This window comes from Rhinichthys klamathensis, unplaced genomic scaffold, assembly GCF_029890125.1.
Source record: "Rhinichthys klamathensis goyatoka isolate OS25496 unplaced genomic scaffold, OSU_Roscu_1.1 h1tg000210l_1, whole genome shotgun sequence".
Taxonomy (NCBI): domain Eukaryota; kingdom Metazoa; phylum Chordata; class Actinopteri; order Cypriniformes; family Leuciscidae; genus Rhinichthys; species Rhinichthys klamathensis.
Genome location: NW_026606735.1, coordinates 967,327 through 993,655, shown reverse-complemented (window position 1 = coordinate 993,655; position 26,329 = coordinate 967,327). Strand labels below are relative to the sequence as shown.

The window sequence follows — 26,329 nt, the reverse complement described above, 5'->3', positions numbered from 1 at the left end:
GAAGTGAGAAAAATATTCTCTTTGGCTCACTGGATGGAAACGGTGCTTTATTCACAAATGTTTTATGCAATATTTCAATTTTGCGCATAAGTTAAATTCGTAATGACATTTCTTATCGTCACAGATATAGGATACAATTATCAAACGTGTACATTGATTCTGTAAGACATCTCTTAATTTTATCTCTAATCTACGTGTGGCTTTAAAAGCATGCTCTTTGTCACTCAGATGCTTTTATATCATTATGTTGCAGTGTAAATTGCTGGTCAGTGTGAGTGGAGGGGATCATATATATATCCAGGTTTCACTCCGTTCACACTGTGACAGTGTGATTAGAAACCATTAGCACAGGCGGTATGATTACATTTTTAATGAGCGTTTGAGATCAGGGTCGGGGTGACTGCCTGCTTCCTTTGCCATTTCCTATGACATAGAATGAGTTGTGCTGCTTTATTGTTGCTTGAATATTGCTTGGGAAACTTATTTGACTGGAAATAATTCTCATTTTCTCTCTCTCTCTCTCTCTCTCTCTCTCTCTCTCTCTCTCTCTCTCTCTCTCTCTCTCTCTCTCTCTCTCTCTCTCTCTCTCTCTCTCTCTCTCTCTCTCTCTCTCTCTCTCTCTCTCTCTCTCTCTCTCTCTCTCTCTCTCTCTCTCTCTCAGTAAAATGACTGAATTGAGAATCAGTCGTAATAAAAATAATTTAGGCCTACTTTACATCCAGGCTGTCATGCATTTAGAGTGAGCTTTAGTCACAAATCATTGTGTATAAGGTAAATGAAAATCCAACAAAGAAGAAAGTAAATGAAAGCAAGCGTAAAGGAATGGTTCACTCACACTCATTTCTTTCATTGATGGGAAGGAATTCAGCTTGCTCTTTTTGTTTTTATAAGTAGCTTGTTCAACTTTATGAGTGAAATTGAATGTCATTTAAATTGATATCCACCTGAAGGATTTGCTTAATTTTAAAATTATCATTTACACTTGTATTTGCATTGGGGTCTGTAAGATAAAATAATTATTTGGAAAATTCATACTTTTATTCAGCAAGGATGCATTAAATTGATCAAGAAATTGATCCGGTAAAGAATTGTATCACAGTTTCCAGACAAAATTAAGCGGCACAACTGTTTTCAACATTTGATGATAAATGTTTCTTGAGCACCAAATCCACATATTAGAATGATTTCTGAAGGATCATGTGACACTGAAAACCGGAGTAATGATGCTGAAAATTCAACTTTTCTATCGCAGGAATAAACTACATTTTAAAACAGAAAACAGTTATTTAAAATTATAGTTATATTTTACATATATTTTTTTATATCAAGTAGATGCAGCTTTGGTGAGCATAAGACTCAAAAACTTTAAGAAAATCTTACCAACCCTAAACATTTGAATGATTAGTTTTTGATGCAGTTAGTCACAAGACATAAGAGATTTGAGGGAACGATTTTCAGTGATTTACTTTACATTTTTGTTTTTTCCATACACAAACCTATTATATTGTGGCTTTAATGGAGCTTTTTGTCCTTTTTGGTAAATTAAGGAATCTAAAGAACTACTTTTACTAGAAACTGTCATAGTTCTGAATGGCATGATGGGAAATTAAAAGCTATTGTGATTCAACTAAAGATCCTGTCATTAGATAGTGTGTGTCTGTAGCAGCATATGAGACCTTTGAACCTGTTTGATGGTCCGTGCGTCCACTGCTCATTCATTTCACCTGCTCATTTTTATTTGTCTTCTCTCTTCGGCATGAATCCATTTAGGGTGGTCAAAGAGAAGCGATGAATACAGCATCAGATGAAAGCAGCTACTGTGTTTGTATCGATGTGCATCCTTCTGAATTAAGAGATCTTTAGACCTGTTTTTATCATGTTTATCTCTCATGCATTTCAGTCTGCCACAACAGATACTAGGAGACGAATACTGGGCAAGAAGACGAGATAAACAAGTGGCACTCTGATGCAGGCAGAAGGAGATTGTAGAGATTATAAACAGGGGAGAGTCATAAAGTGCTGGAGTCAGATGAGTAAAACCAAATATCGAGACTGTCACCGAGAACAAAAAGTGACACATTGGAGACAAGAAAAGAGAAAAGAACAGGATGAGGAAAGAGGCAGAGAGATAAAACAGCTGATGTTGTTTCTGAGCCATGCCCAGTTCTCACTGAGGGTTTCCATGGCTACACAGGCTTTCCCCCGACCCCATCCAAGCAGATCCACAAGATTAGTCCTGAGAGAGCCTCCATATCAGCTCTGCAGGCACTGCCACGTAGTGCTGTGTGTCTCGTCTGTGCATCTCGGTCCACATATTTGTATTTCATCTCATTGTCCCTCTCTGTCTGGGTGTTTTAGTTTGATTACATATTCACATTTTCAATTACATATTTACGTTTTCACAAACTATAACAAAACCTTCTGTTTTTCCTGTTTTGATTGGTCAGAATCATTCTGTGGTATAGCTTTTCATACATGAAATAATGACTTGATATTTTATATCTTTTTATTTATTTATTTGGAAGTAGACGTATAAGAGCTATAATATAGTCAGCCAGTCTTTATCGCAAAATAAACCCGTTTAGTTTCCTACAGAATCCCTCCATTTTGCATCTGGGTCTCAGGGATTGTTTTGTGATAATTACTAGCTGACTGTACATTATCATTTACTACAGTACTACAGTATGTTTCACTACCATTCAGAAGTTGAGGGTTGGTTTTTTCTTTGATAGTCTCCTATGCTCACCAAAGCTGCACTTATTTAATAGAAATGCAGTCATCTTTTGAAATATTATTACAAATTAAAATATTTTTTTCTAATTTCATATATTTTTAAATGTAATTTATTTCTGTGATGGCAAAGCTGATTTTTTTTTTTTTGCATCATTGCTCCAGTCTTCAGTGTCACATGATCCTTCAGAAATCATTCTAATATGCTGATTTGGTGCTCAAGAAGCATTTCTTCTTATCAATGTTGAAAAAAATACTGCCTAATATCTTTGTTGAAACTGTGCTTTTTTTTTTTTTAGGATTTGTTTGAAATAGTAATCTTTTGTAATATTATAAAAGTATTCACTGTCACTTTTGATCAATTTAATGCGTCCTTGCTGAATAAAAGGATTATTTTCTTTCAAAAAAATAATTTTGAAAGAGTACACGAGTATTATTATTTTCTTGTTGCTCAGATAAGCAAAAAGCCTTTCATGGATTGGGGCAACATACTATTTCTTCTTCATGGAAAATGATGCATTAATGTGCTATTGTCCATTTTCTCTCTCTCTGTGTGTGTTTGTGTGTAGCTGCTGTTGAAGCCTGTGTGCTTCATGGGTTGAAGCGGAGAGCTGCCGGTTTCCTACGAAGCAACAAAATAGCTGCGCTCTTCACCAAAGTGGGCAAAAGCTTCCCTCCAGCTGAAGAGCTGTGCAGAAAAGCCCAGGAGCTGGAGATGGTCTTTGAGAGCAAGTGAGACCAGACTTTGATCTCTTCCAATACAACACACAACTGAGACTCTCTCAAAATATATACAACACATATATTGTGTACGGAACCTAAAAACCTGCAATGTATTTGCTTTCTTACGCATGTTTTTAGATTTCTGCATCGCATAGATATAACTAACATATGTCCACTACAGGCAAAGTACCAGTAAATATCATTCCTGAAAAGAGTATGCTATAGTTACCACCTTGTTAACAAAAGCTCCTTTCAAAGCACAACTATCTACATAGAATTTGATTTTGACTGTTTTTTTTTCTTCAGACGAAGTCAGTCCCTCTCATACAGCGAGAGCACCCGTAAGATGCCCAAGGTCCCAAACTTCTCGCCTCAGGCCGTCAGACACGTGTGGATCCACACCGCACTCATTGAGAAAGTGCTGGACAAGATCGTGCTGTACCTGGTGGAAAACAGCAGGTGAGAGAGGTGGGATAGAGATATTAAGAGAAACCAAGCTTGACCAGTTTTCTTTCAGGTACAATCAAATTTGCCACATTGCATTATGTTAAATTAAAGTTGCTTTTAATGTTGTTTCAGTAAGTTTTATGAGAAAGAGGCTATCCTAATGGACCCGGTGGATGGCCCTATCCTCGCCTCTTTGTTAGGTAGACCTGCTTTTTAAATCTTTCTTATTCTTAAAGTGCCCATATTATGCTATTTTAAAGGTTCCTTTTTTGGAGGTCTACTACTATAGGTTTACATGCTTCCAAGAGAAAAAACACTTTAATTTTCTCATAATATACATTGCAGCATCACCTCTTTTCTCACAGTGTCAGAAACGGTTCGATAAAGTATTCGGTCTCTCTAAACCCCTCCTCTCCAAGAGCCTACTCTGCTCTGATTGTCAGAAATTAATCTTCCATTAACATATCTGAATTTCAGCTCCAGAGGCTTTCTCAACACTTGTACATACAGTGATACAAACCGTAACAATGGCATTGGTTTTAACATATCAATTTGTGACACATTGGATGCAGAGTGGATTTGCTTTCCTGTGCAGGGAACAGTGTGTTCTCAACATGTAAACAACACAAACCAAACTCTTCCAGGCCTCAGCTACAACTACAGTGCTTGAGGGCGGGTCAAAGTAGACGTTGTTCGCAGACAGCCAAAAAAGACCACATGCTGGCATTGTACAAATTTTATACAAACCTACATAGGTTCATGCAGAAAGTAAGACTGGAATTACTGATGACTCGTTTCAGCAGTTCAGAGTCTGTTCTTTCTTTTGGGAGACAATAACTCAATTTATCATGCACATTGATCTTTGAAACTGCACAACTTTAACATTCACAAACAGCTATATTACACAATAAATGTATTATCAGAAAAAGCATAATAGGGGCACTTTAAGGCCACAGGTCATCTGGTGACATAATGTCATTTACTCTGTTTTAAATCCTAGTGAGATCGGTAATCGGCTAAATTTTTTCACAAGCTCAATGGAAAACATAAATCCAAGAAGCTGGTGGATGAGAGAAATATTTCATACGGTAAAGTATAGTATAAAAAAGTTGATAGTTATCTAATTTGAATGTTTTATCCACTAGTTAAGTTTATTATTTTACCCAATATTTGTTTGAGCTACATAATTTATGCTTATATGAGTATCAGGCCATTAGCTTAGTAACAGTATACCATTGAATTCTATTGAAGTCAGTTTTGAGTTTCCCCTGCAGAGTGCTCATTGAGTAGCACATAGAGTTGCTGCCTACAGTATGTGGAACTTTTCAAATCAGCTTCCTATTAAGGGAGGCACTTCACTAGGTTTTGGAACAGAGATATTTTGTCTTTTTCTTTCCTTTGTTGTTGGCATTGTGCAGATAATCTGTTTTCAACTTTATTTCTTCTTTAGTGGGCCCCTGTGCATTAGAGTACACAAAAATGAAGACAGCAGATCATTTCTGGACGGATCCTTCAGCTGATGAGTTGGTGCAAAGGCATCGTATTCACAGTGGCCACTGTCGACAAGACTCGCCTACAAAGAGACCTGCCCTCTGCGTGAGTAACCTGTGACTAAATGAGTTGTGTGGAATTTTTTTGTGTGTTAAAATACTTTAACGAGACTACTGAGTAAATGTGCAGTTCTGTTTGATGCTGTTATTGGTGCAGAAATTACACACATCACCTTTAAAATGATTATGTGCAGGATAATTAATTGATCTTAGCGTTCTGGGTTATGGTGCTGTACACCAAGAATTCATAAATGCTGCAATATTTAAAATGGTATGTTCTTAAAAAGGGTCAAGAGTTTAAGCTAATCTTATAACTTATGCAAATATTGATATTTTCTGTCTGTTTGCACTTATGCAAAGGTTAAAGGGTTAGTTTACCCAAAAATGACATTTCTGTCATTAATAACTCACCCTCATGTCGATCCAAACCCGTAAGACCTTCGTTCATTTCCGGAACACAAATTAAGATATTTTTGATGAAATTTGAGAGCTTCTAGATGGAAGATGGAACAAGATGGAAGTGCCGTTCAGGCCAATTAAAATTCACTTGACGTTTCAAACCGTGCCTCAAGAAAATGTCAGGAGTCAAGAGCAGTTTATAGTCAGTCAATTGCATGTCACATTATAGTCATAATACATAGTGACAACCAATAAGGCTTGTTTTTCAGTATTATGCTGCAGTACTTTCAACACTGTGTATGTTGGTTAGCAGTTTTGAATGCACAACAATTGAGCTTTAGGATGCTGGACTCGTAAGATCAATTTAATATTAATGATCTTTTTTTTAATTGTATTTTCTATGTCTAAGCTAATTTTTTTATGATAAAGCAAAATCAAAATAAACAAAATCTCAACATTTCAGATCAAGCCAGTTTAGTTTGTGGATTTGCTCGTGCAACTATTTTTTTTTTAGCCTTTGAAATCAGTGCGGTTCCTCCATCAAAGACCTGTGAAGAGGGTTGTGGTCCATAAGAGTCATGCTGTGGTGTATTTGAGTGTGACTGTTTCTGAGGAGAATATAAACCTCTACTCAAGAGACATGCTTCACATCATTACCCAGCTCCATTACCAACCCATCCGTCAGATTCCTGACTGATCACCCTCTCTGGCCATAGCCAACACCCACACAACAGCAGGGCACACAGTGCTTGTTTTTCGTCTCCGATAGATCTGAGTACATTTACACTTCAGGCTTGTTTTCTAATGTAAAAGCCTGGTTTTTGCTGCGGAGTGGCTTTTTGATATATGATAGGGGAGACGTAAGTATTCATCTAATGACTTGCCTACGGGCAAACATTTTTACACCTTGAACGGATAGATGTAGAGGCATAATATTAGGAAAACAAGATGAATAGTTACTATAACGCTTTGTTTGCTAGGTTGCTGATGTAATATTTTGCGTGTGTGTGTGTTCAGATTCAGAAAAGGCACTCCAGTAGTAGTATGGATGAGAGGCCATCTCCCTCCCCCTCTGCCAGAGACTACGTAGAGTCTCTTCATCAGAATTCCAGAGCGACCCTCCTGTTCGGCAAGAACAACGTACTGGTGCAGCCGGTAAATACATGACACAGCTACAGTATGGATTATCCCAGATCTTTTGGGGGTTCTTTCTGCATATTGCATATTTTATATAAACATTAAATTACTTTTTTTATTGTGATTTAAATAGATAATAAATAAAAAGTGCAAAAAAAAAAAAAAACTATTCGCCAAAACCAGTACGAGCAGAATTTATTATTGATTAAAGGTTTGCTTTGTAACATGGGCTTCTGTTGTGGTAATTTCAGAGGGATGATATGGAAGCAATCCCAGGATACCTCTCTCTGCACCAGACGGCTTACTGCATGACTCTGAAATGGACGCCAAACCAGCTAATGAACGGCTCCATGGGGGATCTCGACTATGAGAAGAGGTGGGACTCTGTTCAGTTTATAAGATAAACAGAATAAACCTTTTTTAAAAGGGAAAGAAGGTTGGTTCATATTTTATTAAAAAGATGTCTAAACCAATGACAATATGGTTGAATTTTGAATTATACATGTAGTATTTTGAATTATCTCTTTGAATTGGAGTTATCACAGGATATGATAAGATGTAATATTACAGGATTGTTCATTTCCCCATTTTGAATCGCTGTTTTGAATCTTCCTAAATTTCAAATGAGAATTGTTTATAAATCTGGTGGCAACAAAAGAGAAGCTTTAAGGTCTTGTGAATGTTTCAAAATGTTTATTTAAACTGCAGCATTTCTATTCTTTGTTTGGTTTATATTATTCAGTTATGTTGGTCACAAGCCACTTAATCTAACCCCTTTTTTCCTGCAGTGTTTACTGGGACTACGCCATGACAATTCGCCTGGAGGAGATTGTGTACTTGCACTGTCATCAGCAGGGTAGGTGACATTGTGCCAGTTTGAGAAACAGTCAACTGGAACCCAAATGACACATCCTGATATTTCTTATTTGTCCATAATTTTGACAGATCAGTATAAATAAGTCATATAATATGACCTTAATGTAAGTAGTAAATTCTACAGAGTTGCTAAAGGTTAAAAGCATATTCTAACATTAACATTAATCAGTATCTAGTCTCTTTTGATGAAGTAAATCCACTTGGGTATACTCAAATTTTCAGCCAATATCCTCAATTGTACCTGCCCTTTTCATATTCATCCATGCACAAGATCAGTGAACCGAATAGAGAGAGTAGAATCAATCAGAACATAATTGCTTCTAGAGAGAGATGAGAATTTAAAGTGAGGCTGTACGATTATAAAGCAATGTAATTCTGCTAATAATGGCAATGAATAATTCCTTATTGTACAGGCTGTGTCATGGCTTCAATATTAAGAATATCAAAACGATTTAGATCTTAGCTAACTCCTCTGTACTACTCAAAACATTTCCTCTTTTAACTGTACATATTAGTCAGGGAGCCAAAGTCTCAAAAGCTCAATAAAATGGGTTGAACCTGACATGGTCTGTCATACTTTTTATTTGTGTTTTTTCTGTTAACTTTGACCCTAAGAACCAATAATTGGAGGGTCTGCTCTGCCGGAAATATCGCAAAAAAAAAATTGTGGCCATTTTAGTGTATGCACCCTTTATTTTTTATCAGAAAAATGTGATCAATGATTTTTTCCATCAAATCCTTAGTGGGTTGGGTAGGCTGTCAATAAATGCATTCCAGATACACAGAACACATGTGCTGACAACATCCACTGAAAAAATAACTCTTAAAACACATTTCTACATGATTTTGCATCAATTTAATGCAAAAAATTAGGCGTTTTCTCACTTTTTTCCAATATTTTCATCTGTACTTCATTGGCAATCAACTATTCCCCTAAGTTATGACATCAGTCAATATGCCATTCTTTTCACCAAACACTATACTCATTCCACAGAAAAAATGATAAAAATCCAACCAAAATCAATGGATCTGTGATGATTTCACTACTAGTTGGCGATCAACAGCCTCAGAACTTCAATAGAATTTTAGACTACTCAAAATTCCTAAAAACATGCTGGATATTTAGCATCATGGCACACTTACACACACACACACACACACATGATCTTAGTAATTTTATGGATATTGTAATGGTAATTAACTGAAAGGACCACGCCAGTCTTCAAACAAGTATATTTCTGATGATTCTCGCTCCAAACATATCCCTGTAGCAGCAGCATTCATTTTCTACTAGTTTACTTAGCTAGCTTTAGCCGTTTTAGCTCATTTCGGTGGTTTCTTTAAACGGCCATAACTCCTCACAGGTATGGAGTAGAGACTTACTTTTTTCTTTTTTTTTAAAAAATGCTCAGAATCTTATGCTCTAAGAGAGGTATGTGTCCTTTATGTCCATTTTGCTTCGACCGGAAGTTGAGAAATTGTGAATAAATGCTGCTACAGGGACATGTTTGGAGCGAGGAATCATTGGAAATACACTTGATGAGAATCATCAGAAATATACTTGTTTGAAGACTGGCGTGGTCCTTTCAGTTAATTACCATTACAATATCCATATTACCATTCTTTTCCCAAAACGCTGGGGCAGACCTACCGGTATTCACTAAAGTCACTGTCACTTACCACAGACAATGATGAGCAGCTTCGAAGTCCGTTGGTAACCGTTGGTTGGTTGTTCCAAACTCATTAAAATTACTAAGATCATGTGTGTGTGTGTGTGTGTGTGTGTGTGTGTGTGTGTAAGTGTGCCATGATGCTAAATATCCAGCATGTTTTTAGGAATTTTGAGTAGTCTAAATAATTCTATTGAAGTTCTGAGGCTGTTGATCGCCAACTAGTAGTGAAATCATCACAGATCCATTGATTTTGGTTGGATTTTTATCATTTTTTCTGTGGAATGAGTATAGTGTTTGGTGAAAAGAATGGCATAATGACTGATGTCATAACTTAGGGGAATAGTTGATTGCCAATGAAGTAAAAATGAAAATATTGGAAAAAAGTGAGAAAACGCTTAATTTTTTGCATTAAATTGATGCAGAATCATGTAGAAATGTGTTTTAAGAGTTATTTTTTCAGTGGATGTTGTCAGCACATGTGTTCTGTGTATCTGGAATGCATTTATTGACAGCCTACCCAACCCACTAAGGATTTAATGGAAAAAATCATTTTTCACATTTTTCTGATAAAAAATAAAGGGTGCATACACTAAAATGGCCACAATCTTTTTTCGCGATATATCCGGTAGAGCAGACCCTCCAATTATTGGTTCTTAGGGTCAAAGTTAACAGAAAAAAACACAAATAAAAAGTATGACAGACCATGTCAGGTTCAACCCATTTTTGAGACTTTGGCTCCCCGACTATATGTACAAAACATTAAGTATTTAACCTAGTAATATGTGATGGCAAGAAACTCATTTAATAGTCAATGAACAAATATTGATCACATTATTTAATAATAATAATTCCATTGTGTATGTATTTTTGTCTGCAGTAGACTGTGGTGGAACAGTGGTTCTGGTTAGTCAGGATGGGATTCAAAGGCCTCCGATTCGTTTTCCCCGTGGTGGTCACCTCCTTCAGTTCCTTTCCTGTCTGGAAAATGGTCTCCTGCCTCACGGCCAGTTAGACCCACCACTTTGGTCCCAGAGAGGAAAGGTAAGAAATTGATCTGTACAATATGTAATGTTAGTATAGACCAGGGGTGTCCAATCCTACTCATGGAGGGCTACACTCATACAGAGTTTAACTCCAACACACCTTCCTGGAAGTTTCTAGTGATTAGCTGATTCAGGTGTTTAACTTGTTTAACTAGAGCTAAACTCTCATGGATATTTGGCCCTCCAAGAACAGGATTGGAAACCCCTGGTAGACCTTCCTCAAATATATACAAAGGCCAGACTGTAATACACAAAACGTTTCACTTGTTTTAGTCTAAGAGAACTCTGTTTGATATTACCCTTAGATCACAGTGTTTTTACAATCTTTATACATTATGAAGAAAAATTAGTTTTTTAGTTTGTACAAATTTAAAGCAGCACAACTGTTTTCAACATCGATAATTATAAGAAATGCTTCTTGAGCACTAAATCAGCATATTAGAATGATTGTGAAGGATCATGTGACACTGAACATTGGAATAATTGAGGTTTGCCGCCATCACAGGAATAAATTAAATTTTTAAATATATTAAAATAGAAAACAATTTATTTAAATTGTAATAATATTTTGCAATATTACTTATTTTACCGGGTTTTTTTTTAATCAAATAAATTTAGCCTTGGTGAGCATAAGAAACTCTTCACTGTTTGAGCTACAGATTCAAGACGCTTATTATTTAGATCAATTGCAATCTCTCGCTGTGCTGTAATTTGTATGTCTTGATTGATTAATCTGTCAATTACAATTTATTTTGTGTGCTATGAATAAATTATGAATGGGTAAATAATTGGCCAATTCTTGCCCCTAAATAGGTTCTAGGCTTTGCTTTGCTTGTCTGCCGCGGTCATTGTATCCTGAACTGATGCTTCAATTTTCTTTTTCAGGGTAAAGTATTTCCTAAGCTAAAAAATAGATGTCCACTGGGATCCTCAGGCTCTGTCTCAGACAAAGAAGAGGAAGAAGCAACAGATTATGTCTTCCGCATTATTTTCCCAAACAGACAATCAGAATTTGGTAAGAGACTGAATAATAGTATCAGACAAGCTCTTGAGCCAATAAATGTTTCCCCATCATGGTACAGCTATTATAGATGTCAGCTTTTAGAAAGGGATAATAGAAAAAAGTCCCTCTCGTATCCATCAAGGTATTTTCTAGTCACTGTTTTTTTTTTGTTTTTTTTTTGGTCTATTTATGTGTACCATCCATCATAAACATTCTTTTGGTTTTACTGAGCTGTTTTGACTCATTACAGTGACTGTTACCCACACCTCCCATCTCTCCCTGGGTACTGTCTTCCTGGCCCGATCTCTGTCCCTGAACTCGAGGGGGCTATGGCCTCCTAAACGCCAGACTCTGGTGATGCCAATGTGCCACTGCAGCTGCCCGGGAGAGTCCCCATGCTCCCCTGAGCCCGGCTGTAATTCTCCCTGTCACGTTTCATTTGTGTTCATGTATCTGTCTGATGCGCCAACTTTCTGATTTATTGCTTTTATGGCCTCTGTGTTTGCAAGCAATCACGTAGTCGCCAGTGTGAGTCTTCTGTTTTGTTCAGGAGTCATTCTCCTGTGAAATTTCTTGACCCTTGGTTAATTGTGGGCTAATGGTTGTGTTTTCAGGGAGCCTTGAAATGTATGTATACTATATAATGATCATAAGTGTTTGTAATCGTAATAGTGGCTTTTAAATCTGACCCGCAATATGATCCTGTTAATTTTGAGTGTCACAGCAGCCATAATTACTTTGTTAAATCCATGCAGACTGGTATTATTTCTTCTTCTTTTTTAAGGTTGGGTGTAATTGTGGGTTCTTGTTGATCTGCTTGCATAAGCTCCTTTTTGTAACCAGATGTTCAATGCATAATCAGATTTCTCTGTGTGTGTTTGTGTGGTAGTGGCTCCGGAATTGATCGATCAGGGAGCAAACATGTGGCACCCAACACCAAGGAAATCATCTTGCTCTTCCTGCTCACAGAGTAGTTTCTCTGATGGAGCACCTCCCAATGGATGCAACCATGAAAGGTACAATGACAGAATATAATATTGTCCAAGTTATAGAAGTAAATAGAAAAATAGAAGTGATTTATTTAATCAGAAATTGAAAAGTAAACCTACATTTAAACAAGGTTAGTGGTCAAAGGCACTCAAAGTAGAATTATTTTTTTACTTTAAATTAATTTAATTTTAATCCTATGAATTAATGAATACACTCAATTTGAGTACAAATGTAATTATTATTATTATGTTGGCTTGAGAAACTTCTTCTTCTTCTGAGACAAATTTCTGACTCTAACTCCTAGAGATTTAAAGCTACATCCATCACCAAATTTAAATCCTACTGTACTTTGAGTACATTGGACTGCTATTTCAGCATTCAATTGAACATCCCTTACCCAAAAAGCACCAATAGGTTGTTGTTTTTTTACCCAAGTTACCACTCTTTGCATACCTTGTTTATTTGTAAAACCTATAAATATTCTGTACTAAAGTATAAATGTATAACTTTAAATTAAATCAAATAACAATAAATGTTAATGATATAATGTTAAATATATATTTAAGGAAATACCATAATCTCATCCGCAGGGCCCCTCTGAAGTTGCTATGTGACAATATGAAGAACCAAATCATCTCCCGGGCTTTCTACGGATGTTCGTATTCATTACTCATCCATTTTATAGTCTCGCAACACCATCTTTTTTCATCAAATGTGACCTTTACATACTCAAATGTCTCTCTTATTTATTCAACCACACACATATTTTGCTCTCTCAGGGTTGGCGTACTGCCGTCACCTGTCCACAGTACGCACTCACCTGTCTGGCCTTGTTAATCACACTATTGTGGAACCAGATGTGCCTGGTGATGCGTATGGCGGCCTCACGACAGAAGTGTGGCAGAAGTTTCTTCAAGACTGCAGCGTAATTGCACATACACAACCCTGCCTGGAGTCCAAAGCAGCCACATTCAAATGAGCGTCTTTGCCAGACACTCATTAATATTAATTTGTCCCTAATCGCAGTTCTCTCATTCTTATCACACAAACAATATGTTTGGATGACTAATGCTGAGAGCCCGAGTGCCAGAGTGGTTGCACTAAAGGGTAAAAATCAATGTTAAATCCATACAGAAGTACCCTTGTGGCTGTGATCGTTAGTGTGCTTATACTGGCAGACGATTTTATGCTCTAAACAGGCAAACCAATGTATATTGGATGTTGATTTGACTGGTTAACATAATGGAAAAAATGTAAATAACACATTCAAATAATTTTTTTTTTCCTTGGAAGTCAGTTTACCTGCTTTCATGTGTGCCTGCTCTCTTGCAGGCCTATGAAGAAAAGGAGTTATTGCGGCTAGTTTATTTTGGTGGAGTTGAGCCCTCTTTGCGCAAGGAGGTCTGGCCCTTCCTGCTGGGTCATTACCAATTTGGGATGTCTGAGGCTGAGAGAAAAGAGGTTGGTGTTTGTTTTGTTTTTTGGTTAAAACTGTCCTGCCAAACAGTTTTAAGGTGCTGTCACATTTATCATTGCTCTGTGAGATTTACTCTGCTGTAAGGAATTATATTCTGCTCCGATCCAACTTCCACTCCAATATATACATTTAAATATTCTCCCTCCCTAAAAAGAGATTATTTATCATAGAGACAATTCCTTCCGATCTCAGTAATATGTAAATGGTATCACCGGAGTGATATGTTATCACTTTCGGCCTCGACCCCTCTGACATGGCCAACTACAGACTAATCTCAAATCTACCATTTTTTTCGAAACTGCTTGAGAAAGTGGTCGCTGCTCAATTTCAAACACATTTGTCATCTAACAACCACTATGAATGTTTTCAATCCGCTTTCCACACCCTCCACAGCACTGAGACAGCACTTCTTAGGGTTGTCAATGATCTCCTTATGGCCACTGACTGCGGCTCCACCAGTATTCTAATTCTTCTAGATATTTCCTCTGCATTCGACACAATCTCTCACAGTATTCTTATCTCACGACTCTCTGCTCTTGGTATTTCTGGTACTGCCCTATCCTGCTTCACCTCCTACCTGTCTGGTCGCCAGCATTACATTTCTATCCGCCAGGCTAAGTCCACTACTGCCTCTGTCCCACACGGTGTTCCCCAGGGTTCCGTTCTTGGTTCTCTTCTCTTCATCATCTACATACTTCCATTAGGTAACATCATCCGTCATCATGGCTTTAAATTCCATTGCTACGCAGATGACACCCAACTATATATCCATTCACAACGCAATGCTCCTTTCCCCACAAATTCCATATCAGCCTGTATTGATGATATAAATGCTTGGATGACCAGTAATTTTCTCAAACTCAACACTGATAAAAAAGATCTACTTCTTATTGGTTCACCTCAAATTACATCCCGTTTCTGTGTTGACAATGTTAATATTGCTGGAGTTTTGGTTCCACCACTGTCAAAAACCTTGGTATAATCTTTGATTCCTCTCTTTCCTTCCTTCCACACATCTCCTCGCTCACTAAGCCTGCCTTCTTTCACCTTCGTAATATCGCGCGCTTGCGTCCATTTCTGAATATCAGCGATGCTGAAACCTTGGTTCACGCTTTCATCACATCACGGCTTGACTACTGCAATTCTCTTTTCTATGGCTTACCCAACTCATCTTTAAATAAAATCCAATATATTCAGAACTCCGCAGCTAGGGTCCTTACATACACAAAGAAATCTTCCCACATTACTCCGATTTTACGCAGACTTCATTGGCTACCGGTACGCTTTCGTATTAAATACAAGATACTCCTTATCACATTCAAAGCACTCCATGGTCTTGTTTTATGTCATGTTTCTATGTCATGGTTCTATGTCATGTTTATTTGTACTTTATTGTAAAGCGACCTTGAGTATTCTGAAAGGTGCTATATAAAATAAACGTATTATTATTATTATAGCGTGGGAGTGGCAGCGAGCAATCAAGAACCATCCTGAATACAGGGATTTCAAACACTCTTATCTTCTTAACATTTGACTCTTCTTATTTGAAAGAATATCGAAGATGTGGGAACAGAAGGCTATCACTTTCATTGTTATCCTCAATTTACATTTAAGACAGAGCTTAGTTTAAATGCTGAGATGGAAGACAGATGTAATACATTATAAAATGTTTAAGCAGAAATTATTCTGCGTTCATTCTGACGCCGGTGAACCCAAGGTGCTTTATGTACTTTGGCACTGCTATGCTGTAATAAACTTCATTTTTGAGATCTTCATAGTCCACATCATTTTTTTTCTTACACTGCGGAAATTTCCAGTCATTTCAATAGGAATTGGCATGATTGGGAATTTCACGTAAGGGCGAAACACTTCCCCATGCAGATTTTGCATTCAAGTTCTGAGTTATGTTTTTCACGCATTGGCCAACAACAACACAAATGACTTTTTTAGGAGAATTACTTTGGTGCTTTGTGCATCACTATGCTATTGGCTGTGGACCTTTTTTTGGCAGCAAACTTTTGCTAAATTATGCTATTGTGAATGCAAATTTAGTCTCTGTTCTCTGTAAGATTTCCAGCGAATGTCCTTGAATATGGGAAACATGGCATCCCCCAGTTGCTTTTCTTAAGACAAAAGTGACAAGCATTTATTTTTTTTAGTCAGCTTCTTTCCAAACCTAGGTTAATTGGATTTCAGATGGTTTGTGAATTAAAGCTCTTGTTCCATTGTTATCGAGGGGCTTTCGTTTTAAGATCATCTCATATTTGCCATCTTTGAAACTCTGGAATCTTTAGGTGGATGAGCAGATGCGAGCGTGCTACGAACAGAACATGAGCGAATGGCTGGGGTGTGAGGCCATCGTTAGGCAGAGAGAGAAAGAACAGCATGCAGTGGCATTAGCCAAGTGTTCGTCTGGGACGAGTATGGACAGCACCACGCAGAGAATAATGCACCGTGACTCCACCATCAGCAATGAGGTGAGTGCAGATCCATAAAGCACAAGACTTTCTGAGACCTAAATGCTTCTTTGGCAGGCATTGAAGACTTTTTTTTGTCCACACTTTTGATTTGATGCAATATTTACTTAAGGATGTGTTGTGTTTGTCTTTCAGTCCTCGCAGAGCTGTAGTTCAGGCAGGCAAAGAGATTCCAGGCTGCAGAGTGACTCCAGCAGCAGCACTCAGGTAAACCTCATGTTGCTACCAGTCCATGAAAAGTTAAATAAATTGACATTTTCCAAAAAAATGTGAGTACAAATGGTGCCCGACCTGACTGATCTTCATCACCGTCACACTCTTTCCTGGAAGTTCTTCACTTCCCAAAACCCCTTCCTCCGGAGTAGCCTACTTTCCTTTGGTTTGTTTTTCCAGGTGTTTGAATCCATTGAAGAGGTCGACCAGATTGAGTCTGAGCTCAAGAGTGACGACGTCAAACATCTTTCCAAAATCTCAAATGGAACACCACAAATTGGCACCAGTTCTCCAGACTCTGGTCACCCCTCTTCCAGAAATTTCTCTGTTACTTCTGGTCAGTCGGACTCCTTGAGTACAGAGGACAGTGGGATACATGAGCCAAACCTCAAGGCCCAACCACACCTAGTAGTATCAAAGGAAAGAGTTGCGAATTCATCTGGAGAGGAAGGAAAGCTGACGGAGGAAGGTGAGACCAAAGAGGTGGAGAAACAGTGTGAAGATAACAAAATTGAGGTTAACAGAGTGTCTTTGGGTGCAGTGGTGACAATATCAGAGGGAAGCAAGAAGGCCACGGAGAGCTCTGATGAAAGGGCAGAGGTTAAGACAGAGGGGTTAAAAACAGCTCGAGATGCATTTGAGACTCCTGAAGCAGCTCACAGCCACATGACCAAAATGGAAGTGGTTGAATGTCCAGAGAAAACTTTGACATCGGAAAATGAAGCACTGACACTGCGAACTGAGCCAGATATTCCCAAAGCAACAGAGGTCATGGAATCGACTCCTCCAGAGCCAAAGATGAACGAGAATCAGGTAAGAGTGGACATTGAAAGGTCCCAAGTGGGAATTAAAGATATTAGAGTAATTCGAAAGGAACCTTTGGTAACAAAAGATCATAAGGAATCAGATGCACTTGAGCAGAGGATTGGCGCTGACATGGTGGTGTCTGTTTCAAAGGACGATGGTACAGAGAAAGAAACAGTGAAAACCAATGAAACAAGCAAAGATAAAGATTCTGAGACATGGATGGATGACACCAACAATGTAAGTGCCACACAAAGAGTGTTAAGATCAGATAATAAGAACGAAAAGAAGACTATGAAGACCAAAGATTTACCCAATGAAGCTGAAACAACAGGAAAGAGGAAAGCAGCTTCAGATCTCCCAATAACCATTGGCGCAGAGCAAACAGAAGGGAAGGTTGCCACAAAGAAGACCATGCATAAAGAAATGCAGAGGAATGCTCCAGTAGTTGAAGAGATGGTGGTGCCGTTGGTGCATGAAGCTTTTAGTACAAGAAAGATGAGCGAGGCCCAAGATGAAACGGAGTCAGACGAGTCTCCCTCTGCCATTGAAATGGAAGAAATTCCTATAGCTAAAGTGTCATTGGTTTGGGAAAGGAAGAGTTCACCCAAAAGCAAGATAAGTGAGCAGGCATCTGTACCTGTATTAGAGCTCAGGCTGGAAGAAGCTCATGGAAAGCCCAGCTCTGAAGGAAAGGACTCTGAAGAGCCAGAGATGGAGAGTCTCTGCCCACAGCTTGATTCACTGGCTGTGAACACTGAGAAGAATGAAGCTGCCTCTCCAGTGTCTTCTATAGGGACCACTTATTCTGTAAGCATGTTTTAGAGAGTTTTTATATCTTGTAAGGTGAATTGAGACACTCATGATCTAAATCAGTTCACCTTTGTAATTGCAGCAAGAGCTTTTGGACATGTACACTTTAAATCTGCATCGCATAGATAAAGACGTTCAGCGCTGTGACCGAAATTACTGGTTCTTCACACCTGCTAACTTGGAGAAACTGCGCAACATCATGTGCAGGTAACAAAATCATTCCTTCATTGGCCTTCACTGCTTGTGCTCTGGACATGAATGATACCTCAAATCATGTGTCTGCTATTACTTTTCTAAAAAAGTGATGCACAATATATCAGTACAGTAATAGTTGTTGGCCAATATTAGAGGTTTTTTTTTTCTTCAGTTGATTAATATCATTCAATATAGAATATGCTACTGTTCAAAAGTTTGGGGTCAGTAAGAGTTATTAATGCTTTTGAAAGAAGTCTCTTCTTACTCACCAAGGATTTGATCAAAAATATAGTAATATTGTGAAATATTACAAATTAAAATGACTGTTTTAAACATATTTTAAGATGTAATTTATCCTTGTGATTCTTGCCAGACTGCATCTGTGTGCAGTGTGAATGCTCTAACCTGTTAACATGGGCACTGAAAAAAAAACATGTACCGCATATTACAGACTGCATATGTACTACAAACGGATCATGTGTGAAACGGGCGTAATATGCTGATTTGCTGATAATCTTTTTCATGAATCTTTTATGAATAGAAAGTTCAAAAGAACAAAATATACAAAAATGATCAATTTAATGCATCCTTGTTGAATAAAAGTATAGATTTTTTTTTTTCAAAAACAAAAAATCTTACTGACCTCAGTCTTGAGGGTTAGTGTATATGTTGGCCGATGGTGCATATTTAATTGTACATGCTAATTTCCACTATTTTTAAAAATTAGATTGCCTTTGCAGTCACCTAATGCTCAATTTAGGTTCATATTTAATAACATTAATAATTTAATAAATAATTAAATGTAATTCTTAGCTTTTCTCAAAATGAATATCCATTTTCGTACTGAATATCATATTCACTTGTAGTTCACATATTTTTAATGTAGATAAAATAGTACTTCTGAAAAGAATCACATTTTAGTTTATCATATTGGCCAGATTTTTTATACCAGCGCTTCTTTTTTGTAATCGGACGGTAAAAATGGTAAAAAAATGCCATGTAAAAACACACAGACTTACATTAAGTCATATCTAGGGGCCAGAATATTATAGACGCTTAAAGATGGGCTGTTTGACTTTGGCCATTGAGCAGCCACCTAGAGAGCCTAGAAACCATATAGGAACACCCTAGTAACCTCCCAAAAGACCTCAGCAACTGCATGGCAAAGCACTCAGAACATCTGGTGTTGTGATGTAGCTCAAATATCCCTGTATTGACTGTTTCTTCAGTTATATCTGGCAGCACCTTGAAATCGGATATGTCCAGGGCATGTGTGACCTGCTCGCTCCCTTGCTAGTTATTCTAGATGATGGTGAGTCTGTCTTTGTGAAACCTGCTCCTTGTTATCGACGTGTTTTTGAGTGCATGCCACTGGTTAAAAAGAACAAATGACTAACAAGTGTTTAGCTTTTCTCATATCCGTTTTCTCTGAATCTTTCAGAGGCCATGGCTTTCAGTTGTTTCACCGAGCTAATGAAAAGGATGAATCAAAATTTTCCTCATGGAGGTGCGATGGACACCCACTTTGCCAACATGAGATCTCTGATCCAGGTCAAACGTCTGCTATAGACCCGTTTGTTCAACAACATGCCTTTTAAATGTAAAATGTGGATGTGATTTTTGTTGTTTTCATTTTTTTTGCTCTTATCCTCACTGTGTGTAATTAGATTCTAGACGCAGAGCTGTTTGAGCTAATGCATCAGAATGGAGATTACACCCACTTCTACTTCTGCTATCGCTGGTTTCTTCTTGACTTCAAAAGAGGTAATGATGTCTCTCACATAAAAGAGAAAAGAAACGTCTTTTGAAAACTTGCATACACTGAATATAAAAGTAAAAGTCGAAATCTCTTCTATTAGTTATCATCTGCAGTGAGATTAAGCCATTTTTTTTGCTCCTAATTAGCAATTGCAATGCCATCTTGTTGACTGTGACTCAGCCTAATATTAATGTTATATGTTTTAAATTACTAGGCACAAGGCTCTACTCACATTACCATGTGCTTTATGTAAGAAACATTTAATTGTATTAAACCCCAGTTACATTAAAAACTAGAATATTAGATTCTGCCCAGGGCTAAGCTTCAAAACCAATTCAAAAATGACAGCTCCCTCTGCTGTCCATGGAGACTGTTTAAGTTACCGGTATACTGAAACATTAATAATATGCCTATTACATTCTACAGGTACTGCATAACATATGTATTTCAAATCCTCAGAGTTGGTGTATGATGATGTGTTTGCTGTTTGGGAGGCCATCTGGGCTGCTAAGTGTGTTTCCTCCAGCCATTTTGTGCTCTTCATTGCTCTTGCATTGGTGGAGATCTACAGAGACATCATTCTAGAGAACAATATGGACTTCACAGACATCATCAAGTTTTTCAATGGTAAATATGTATTCATTTTATATATATATATATATGTGAATGTGTGTATATATATATATATATATATATATATATGTGTGTGTGTATATATACGTATATGTGTGTGTGTGTATGTATATATATATATATACACACATATATACATACATATATATATATATATATATATATATATATATATATATATATATATATATATATATATATATATATATAGTAATTTAAGTATTAAGTAATTTATTTATATTTAGCTATTTTTGGATATACCCACAATTGGAGAAATTGCATAATGATTATTTGTTTGATTATTTTATGACATCTAAATGATTTAGTTGAATAGGCAACTGTGTTAGGGTCACAGCCATAAGATAAGAGAGGGTCAACACAAAAGGCTCAGCCCATTAGGGGAAATGTGGGAGAAAATGAATCAGGAAAACGGAAAAAGACGAAGGGGAGCGCAGCTGGACCGTCGCAAATATCCCGCCGCCCAGATGTAGCAACGAGGCTCCTTATATCCACGCTGGTACGGTCCACAGGTGTAGGGAATTGCTCATAATAAGACACAGGCACAGGTAACAAACATTTCTGACCCCTAGAGGGCAGACAAATCATTACAAAAGAAAAGAGTAACCGGTCAGGCTACATGCACATGTAACAAACTGAATAATATAGATGTTATAAAATAATTTGAATTATTGCAACCTCATATCCCTTAATATTGTCTCTTTTTTTCAGAAATGGCTGAGCACCACAATATCAAGCAGATTCTGACTCTAGCTAGAGACCTGGTGTGCAAAGTGCAGACACTTATAGAAAACAAGTAATTCTGAAACCTCTCGTGGAAACCATCTCATGTTCACAATGTATCCCATCAGCCCTTGCTACTAAACAACAGGGAACATTCGGCCAAAGCTTAATGAGCTTCAAGTTTAGCATAACATTTCTAATGCCAAACATCTTGATCTACCTGAAATCAGTCAGTGTGCAATTTTTTAATTGGAGTCATCTGGCTCTTTAATCAGGTTTTACTGAACATCATAATACATCAAATTTCATAAGTAGATGCTGCTAATGAGTGGTCATTCACTGTATGACATATGAATTTTTTCTCATGTCTACAATGCAGACAGGATTACCAGTCACTGGTGACTCGTGAGCTCTATTCCACAACCTAGTGTGCTGCCTTGCTGTCTACTGCCTACATAAACTGAAATTGAATCTCATAAGTGACTTGATTCCAATAGAATTTGGTGTTGTATGATGCTAAGCTAACTACACATAGCGCACAAAAATACTGGGTAAAATAGTCAGTTTTAATCAAATTTTACTTTTTATTGATACTTTTAAGTGGAAATAAGTATTTATAATTGTCCACATGTATTGTCCACCGTTTTCTTTTTACTGTATTGTTGCAGTGCATTCTGGGATTGCCTTCTCCATGCATGCGATGCTGCCTTAGAATTTGACCAAAAGAACGTATCTTAGAAGGCAGCATAATGTTGCAGAGATGTGCTTACGATGCCTTAAAATGCTGCCTAAGTAGGCAGCTCACTAGGTTTTGAAACGGAGCAATAGAAGTTCAGGTTGGGTGCATTTTACTGATAAGAGGGCGGTCACACTAGATGCCGTGATCCATTCACTTCCTTTTTTGCGCATGTGAAAGTGACAAAGCGGATGCACACAAACTGTCGTTCAAAGGTTTGGGGTCTCTCTGAATAATTTTTTTTTTTTTTTAAGAAGACTCATGCTTATACCAAAGCTGCATTTATTTGATAAAAAATACAGTAGAAACTGTAATATTGTGAAACAAAATACTTGTTTTCTATTTAAATATATTTTAAAATGTAATTTAATCCTGTGATTCAAAGCTGATTTTTTTTAGTAGCCATGATTCCAATCTTCAGTGTCACATGATCCTTCAGAAATGATTCTAATATGCAGATTTTGCTTAATATTTTTGTGTAAAACGTGTTTTTTTTTAGGATTCTTTTTAATGAACAGAAAGTTCAAAAGAACAGCATTTATTTGAAATAGTAAAGACGTTTAAAAAGTTACAAAAGATTTCTGTCACATTTGATCAGTTTTCATTTCATTTCTTTTATAAAAAATTGAACGGTAGTGTACATTCATAAAAATTCATCCTTCGCTGAAATGAAAAAGATAAGCTGCTTTGTTTGTAATGCCGTGGGAAACTGTAATAGATATTTATAGAGTAGATAGTATATTTAAATGTTATTTATTATTTATTAAAATGGGTCTTCTATAAGAATGATATATTCAGATATTTGTTGTGGCATCTGAAATAATTCAGGATCATTCCGCATGCTTAAAATCCAGCGTGACCGCCCTCTTAATGCTCCTGTATGACCTGCACACTTAATTATTGTTCTGTATTCTGATGTGCCACTTTTAATAGGTTTTCCAGATTTTCCTGTGTACAAATGTAGCAGTAGGGGGCGCTGTGCTTTCAGTCGGCTGACCTTTCGCATGCGTTTCTGTAACCTGCTTATTTCCAAGTCAGTGTCTTTACTGTGAGTTGTTTCACTAAATCAGATCAGGTTGTTGTGTCACACAGTATATTATTGGACAATACCAAGGAATGCCTCTAGGTATTAGATTTAGTACAGAAACAAAACAAAAAAAACATGTCCGTTAATAGTTAGTGTATTCCTTCTCTTTGTGTTATGGAACTGGTCAATGATTTGTGTTTTTCATTCGGTTTATGTAATGTTTGAGTCAGTCTTGTGTTTCAGTGCGTTGGTGTCAGTCACCTTATGAAAACCTGACATTAGGATTTATTTTTCAGATTTGATGTTTGTCTGTGGAAGCCCATTTCCACCACCTAAGAAAAAACAAATCGTGCTTTAGTAAATCATACTTATGACTTTAAAAGTCAGTTATTACATAGTCATAATTATGTGATTCAACATCATAATTAAGACTTTCCGCCTCATAATCTCAATTTAGTTTGTCAATAGCTGGGTTTCAGTCACGTGATTATGATGACGCGCGAAATTCAGATGGAGGGCAGGGGAGTGAAGAGCGCAATGGACGAGATGGAGGAAAGTCCGTACTGTACTACTTTACACGCTATTACAAGAGAAAGATATAAACAAAAAATCAAACATATGTTGGACGTGATCCTTACGTTATGAAGAGGAGCGATTTTCAACTGAATTGAAAGATTTTCCTGCCATCGAGGCGGTAGATATCAGCAACTACCTCGTCTTACAGACATACTTTGACTTTACAAAGTTCGTAAATGTTACACGTTACACAAACATAGCCACTTAAGTTGTATTAACTCACCATTGACGAAGTGATCACTGCACAAACGGGCATTTTCCCATTCGGCTCCTCCCGACCGCAGACGTAGGTTTGCAAGCCGTTTTTCCGGAGTTTTTCGGTCAATTTCTTGCATTTTCCCCCTTTATGAACAACAACTTTTGGTACACGATAAAAACTCCTCGTGGTTTGATCGATTTAAGTAACCATAAACGACGCAAAACATAGGCATTTTGAGTTTGTTATAGTGCTTTCTAAATACAGCAAATCACTTCCTGCCCTCCATTTGCATTTCGCGCCATGGCAACGCAGTGGCGTGACGTCATATGAAAACAAGCTATTTCATTACTTTGTCATAATTGTGATTTTCAAAAGCATTTTTTTTTTCTTACATGGCAAAAATGGGCTTCCATTTTGTGTGTGTGTGTGTGTGGACCAGGACAACTCACAATCACTACCACAAGGCCTTGTCTGCTTAATGTATTCTTGTTATTTGTGGACTGTACAGACAAATACATGCTATATTTATTATATAGAGAGAATCTATATTATTAACTTTGCTGTCGTTGGCTACATGGTTTTCAGAATGGACACTAATATCCACACAAAGAAATTAATATCATCAGTGCTCTTATTTATTTTTTCATTTTTGGAATTGATTGTTATAAAATGTACATTGTTGCTTCTTCATCCTCCTCCAAACACACTATCCTCTGTTATAGCTTTTCTTATACAGCTTAACTTATCTTATCTTTATAGTTATAAAATCTTGTAAACACAATGAAGTATTGATTCTGTGATCAAACCAGTACAGCTACGGGTCTGAAAGCTGTGGTTAATCGGGTATATCCACAATGAGGTGCAATCAGAATGTGTATCAAATCATAAGTATATAGGCTATTTTTTACATATATGATCTGTAACGTAACGCTAAAAATGACTATTTAGGCAAGAAGCAAATCAGAATCAAAAGTGTATTTCAGACTACCTGAACACTATGAATTAGCATCTACTCTACATAATTTGTGATCTAATATGAGCAGGTGTTAATCATTGTCCTGCATTGCATCTTGTTGATTTCTTCATGTGCAAAATATATTCTAAAAGGAGTAAAATGTAATATATAATTTGTTGTTATACATTGATTTAAATCTGAATGTATGCATTTTGTCTGTTTTTTTATGTGAATGTTCTTGCTACACTGTGGTCAATTACTACAAAGTGTTACATTCTAAATATATATATTAAATGGTAAATGTTCTTGTTTAAAAAATAAAATAAAATGGAATTGTTCTTATTTTTCCAACAAATCTAATCGTCATATTTCTGCTTCTGTAGTGTGTGTTTGTGTATGTGTACATGTTGATCTACCCCGGTGGGGACTTCAACCTGAATGCACACCGACTCATGGGGACTTGTGTCAGCTTATAAATCATACATTTGAAAATGTAAAAATGCTGAAATTTTTCTGTGTTTGGTAGGTTTTGGTGGTAGGGTTAGTGTAAGGGTATAGAATATACAGTTGGTACAGAATAAAAACCATTACGTCTATGGAGAGTCCCCACAAAGATAATGACGTATGTGTGTGATATTTTTTGTTAATAAAATTGTTATTAGAATTTGATTTATTTTAATATAAAAAATATAGATTTATTATGTGTGCCTATAATCTGTTTTTTAAATGAACAAACGTTTATAATTATGATTATGACCACGGAATAAAACTATTTAAAAGATAAATGCTACTTTTTATCACACAATTCTGACTTTTTCTTACAATTGCGATAAAGTCAGAATTGCCAGACATAAACTAGAAATTGCGAGGGGAAAAAAGTCTGAAAATTGCGTGATTTATTTTTTCAGTGGTGGAAACAAGCTCCCATAATTCTCGACAAATATAATACAATATATTGGTCATCCATTCATAAACATCTTTACCCTTGAACTGTGTGTTCTTGCTTTTTTTGAAATGGCAAAATTAAAAATCATTCGCCCGAACAGGGACTTGAACCCTGGACCCTCAGATTAAAAGTCTGATGCTCTACCGACTGAGCTATCCGGGCTCTTACAGACGTGAAAACACATTTCCTCTCAAAACATACGTCATG

The 26,329-nt window shown here is 36.9% G+C and overlaps 1 protein-coding gene and 1 non-coding gene across 5 annotated transcripts in view; one reads left to right on the top strand and one right to left on the bottom strand.

Annotated features, from left to right (window-relative positions):
* sgsm1a (small G protein signaling modulator 1a) overlaps window positions 1-22,235 on the top strand; it is a 45,792-nt gene extending 23,557 nt beyond the window's left edge. The window contains exons 4-26 of one of the 4 annotated variants that reach the window (XM_056263832.1): window positions 3,300-3,462; window positions 3,760-3,912; window positions 4,033-4,100; window positions 5,351-5,496; window positions 6,867-7,004; window positions 7,238-7,362; window positions 7,775-7,842; window positions 10,413-10,576; window positions 11,464-11,593; window positions 12,471-12,597; window positions 13,162-13,226; window positions 13,351-13,496; window positions 13,904-14,032; window positions 16,343-16,525; window positions 16,661-16,732; window positions 16,919-17,551; window positions 17,696-18,352; window positions 18,438-18,562; window positions 19,780-19,862; window positions 19,992-20,101; window positions 20,218-20,314; window positions 20,769-20,936; window positions 21,672-22,235. In XM_056263832.1, coding sequence (XP_056119807.1) covers window positions 3,300-3,462; window positions 3,760-3,912; window positions 4,033-4,100; window positions 5,351-5,496; window positions 6,867-7,004; window positions 7,238-7,362; window positions 7,775-7,842; window positions 10,413-10,576; window positions 11,464-11,593; window positions 12,471-12,597; window positions 13,162-13,226; window positions 13,351-13,496; window positions 13,904-14,032; window positions 16,343-16,525; window positions 16,661-16,732; window positions 16,919-17,551; window positions 17,696-18,352; window positions 18,438-18,562; window positions 19,780-19,862; window positions 19,992-20,101; window positions 20,218-20,314; window positions 20,769-20,936; window positions 21,672-21,760 — 3,839 coding nt within the window. In that variant the 3' untranslated portion in view covers window positions 21,761-22,235. Of the gene's footprint in view, window positions 1-3,299; window positions 3,463-3,759; window positions 3,922-4,032; window positions 4,101-5,350; window positions 5,497-6,866; window positions 7,005-7,237; window positions 7,363-7,774; window positions 7,843-10,412; window positions 10,577-11,463; window positions 11,594-11,831; window positions 11,997-12,470; window positions 12,598-13,161; window positions 13,227-13,350; window positions 13,497-13,903; window positions 14,033-16,342; window positions 16,526-16,660; window positions 16,733-16,918; window positions 18,353-18,437; window positions 18,563-19,779; window positions 19,863-19,991; window positions 20,102-20,217; window positions 20,315-20,768; window positions 20,937-21,671 lie in introns of those variants that run through there. The other 3 variants (XM_056263834.1, XM_056263831.1, XM_056263833.1) reach the window with 3 other exon arrangements.
* A 3,976-nt stretch (window positions 22,236-26,211) lies between these two features.
* trnak-uuu (transfer RNA lysine (anticodon UUU)) lies at window positions 26,212-26,284 on the bottom strand. The gene has a single exon. It is a non-coding gene; the product is annotated as a tRNA-Lys (tRNA).
* Between the last annotated feature and the right edge of the window lie 45 nt (window positions 26,285-26,329).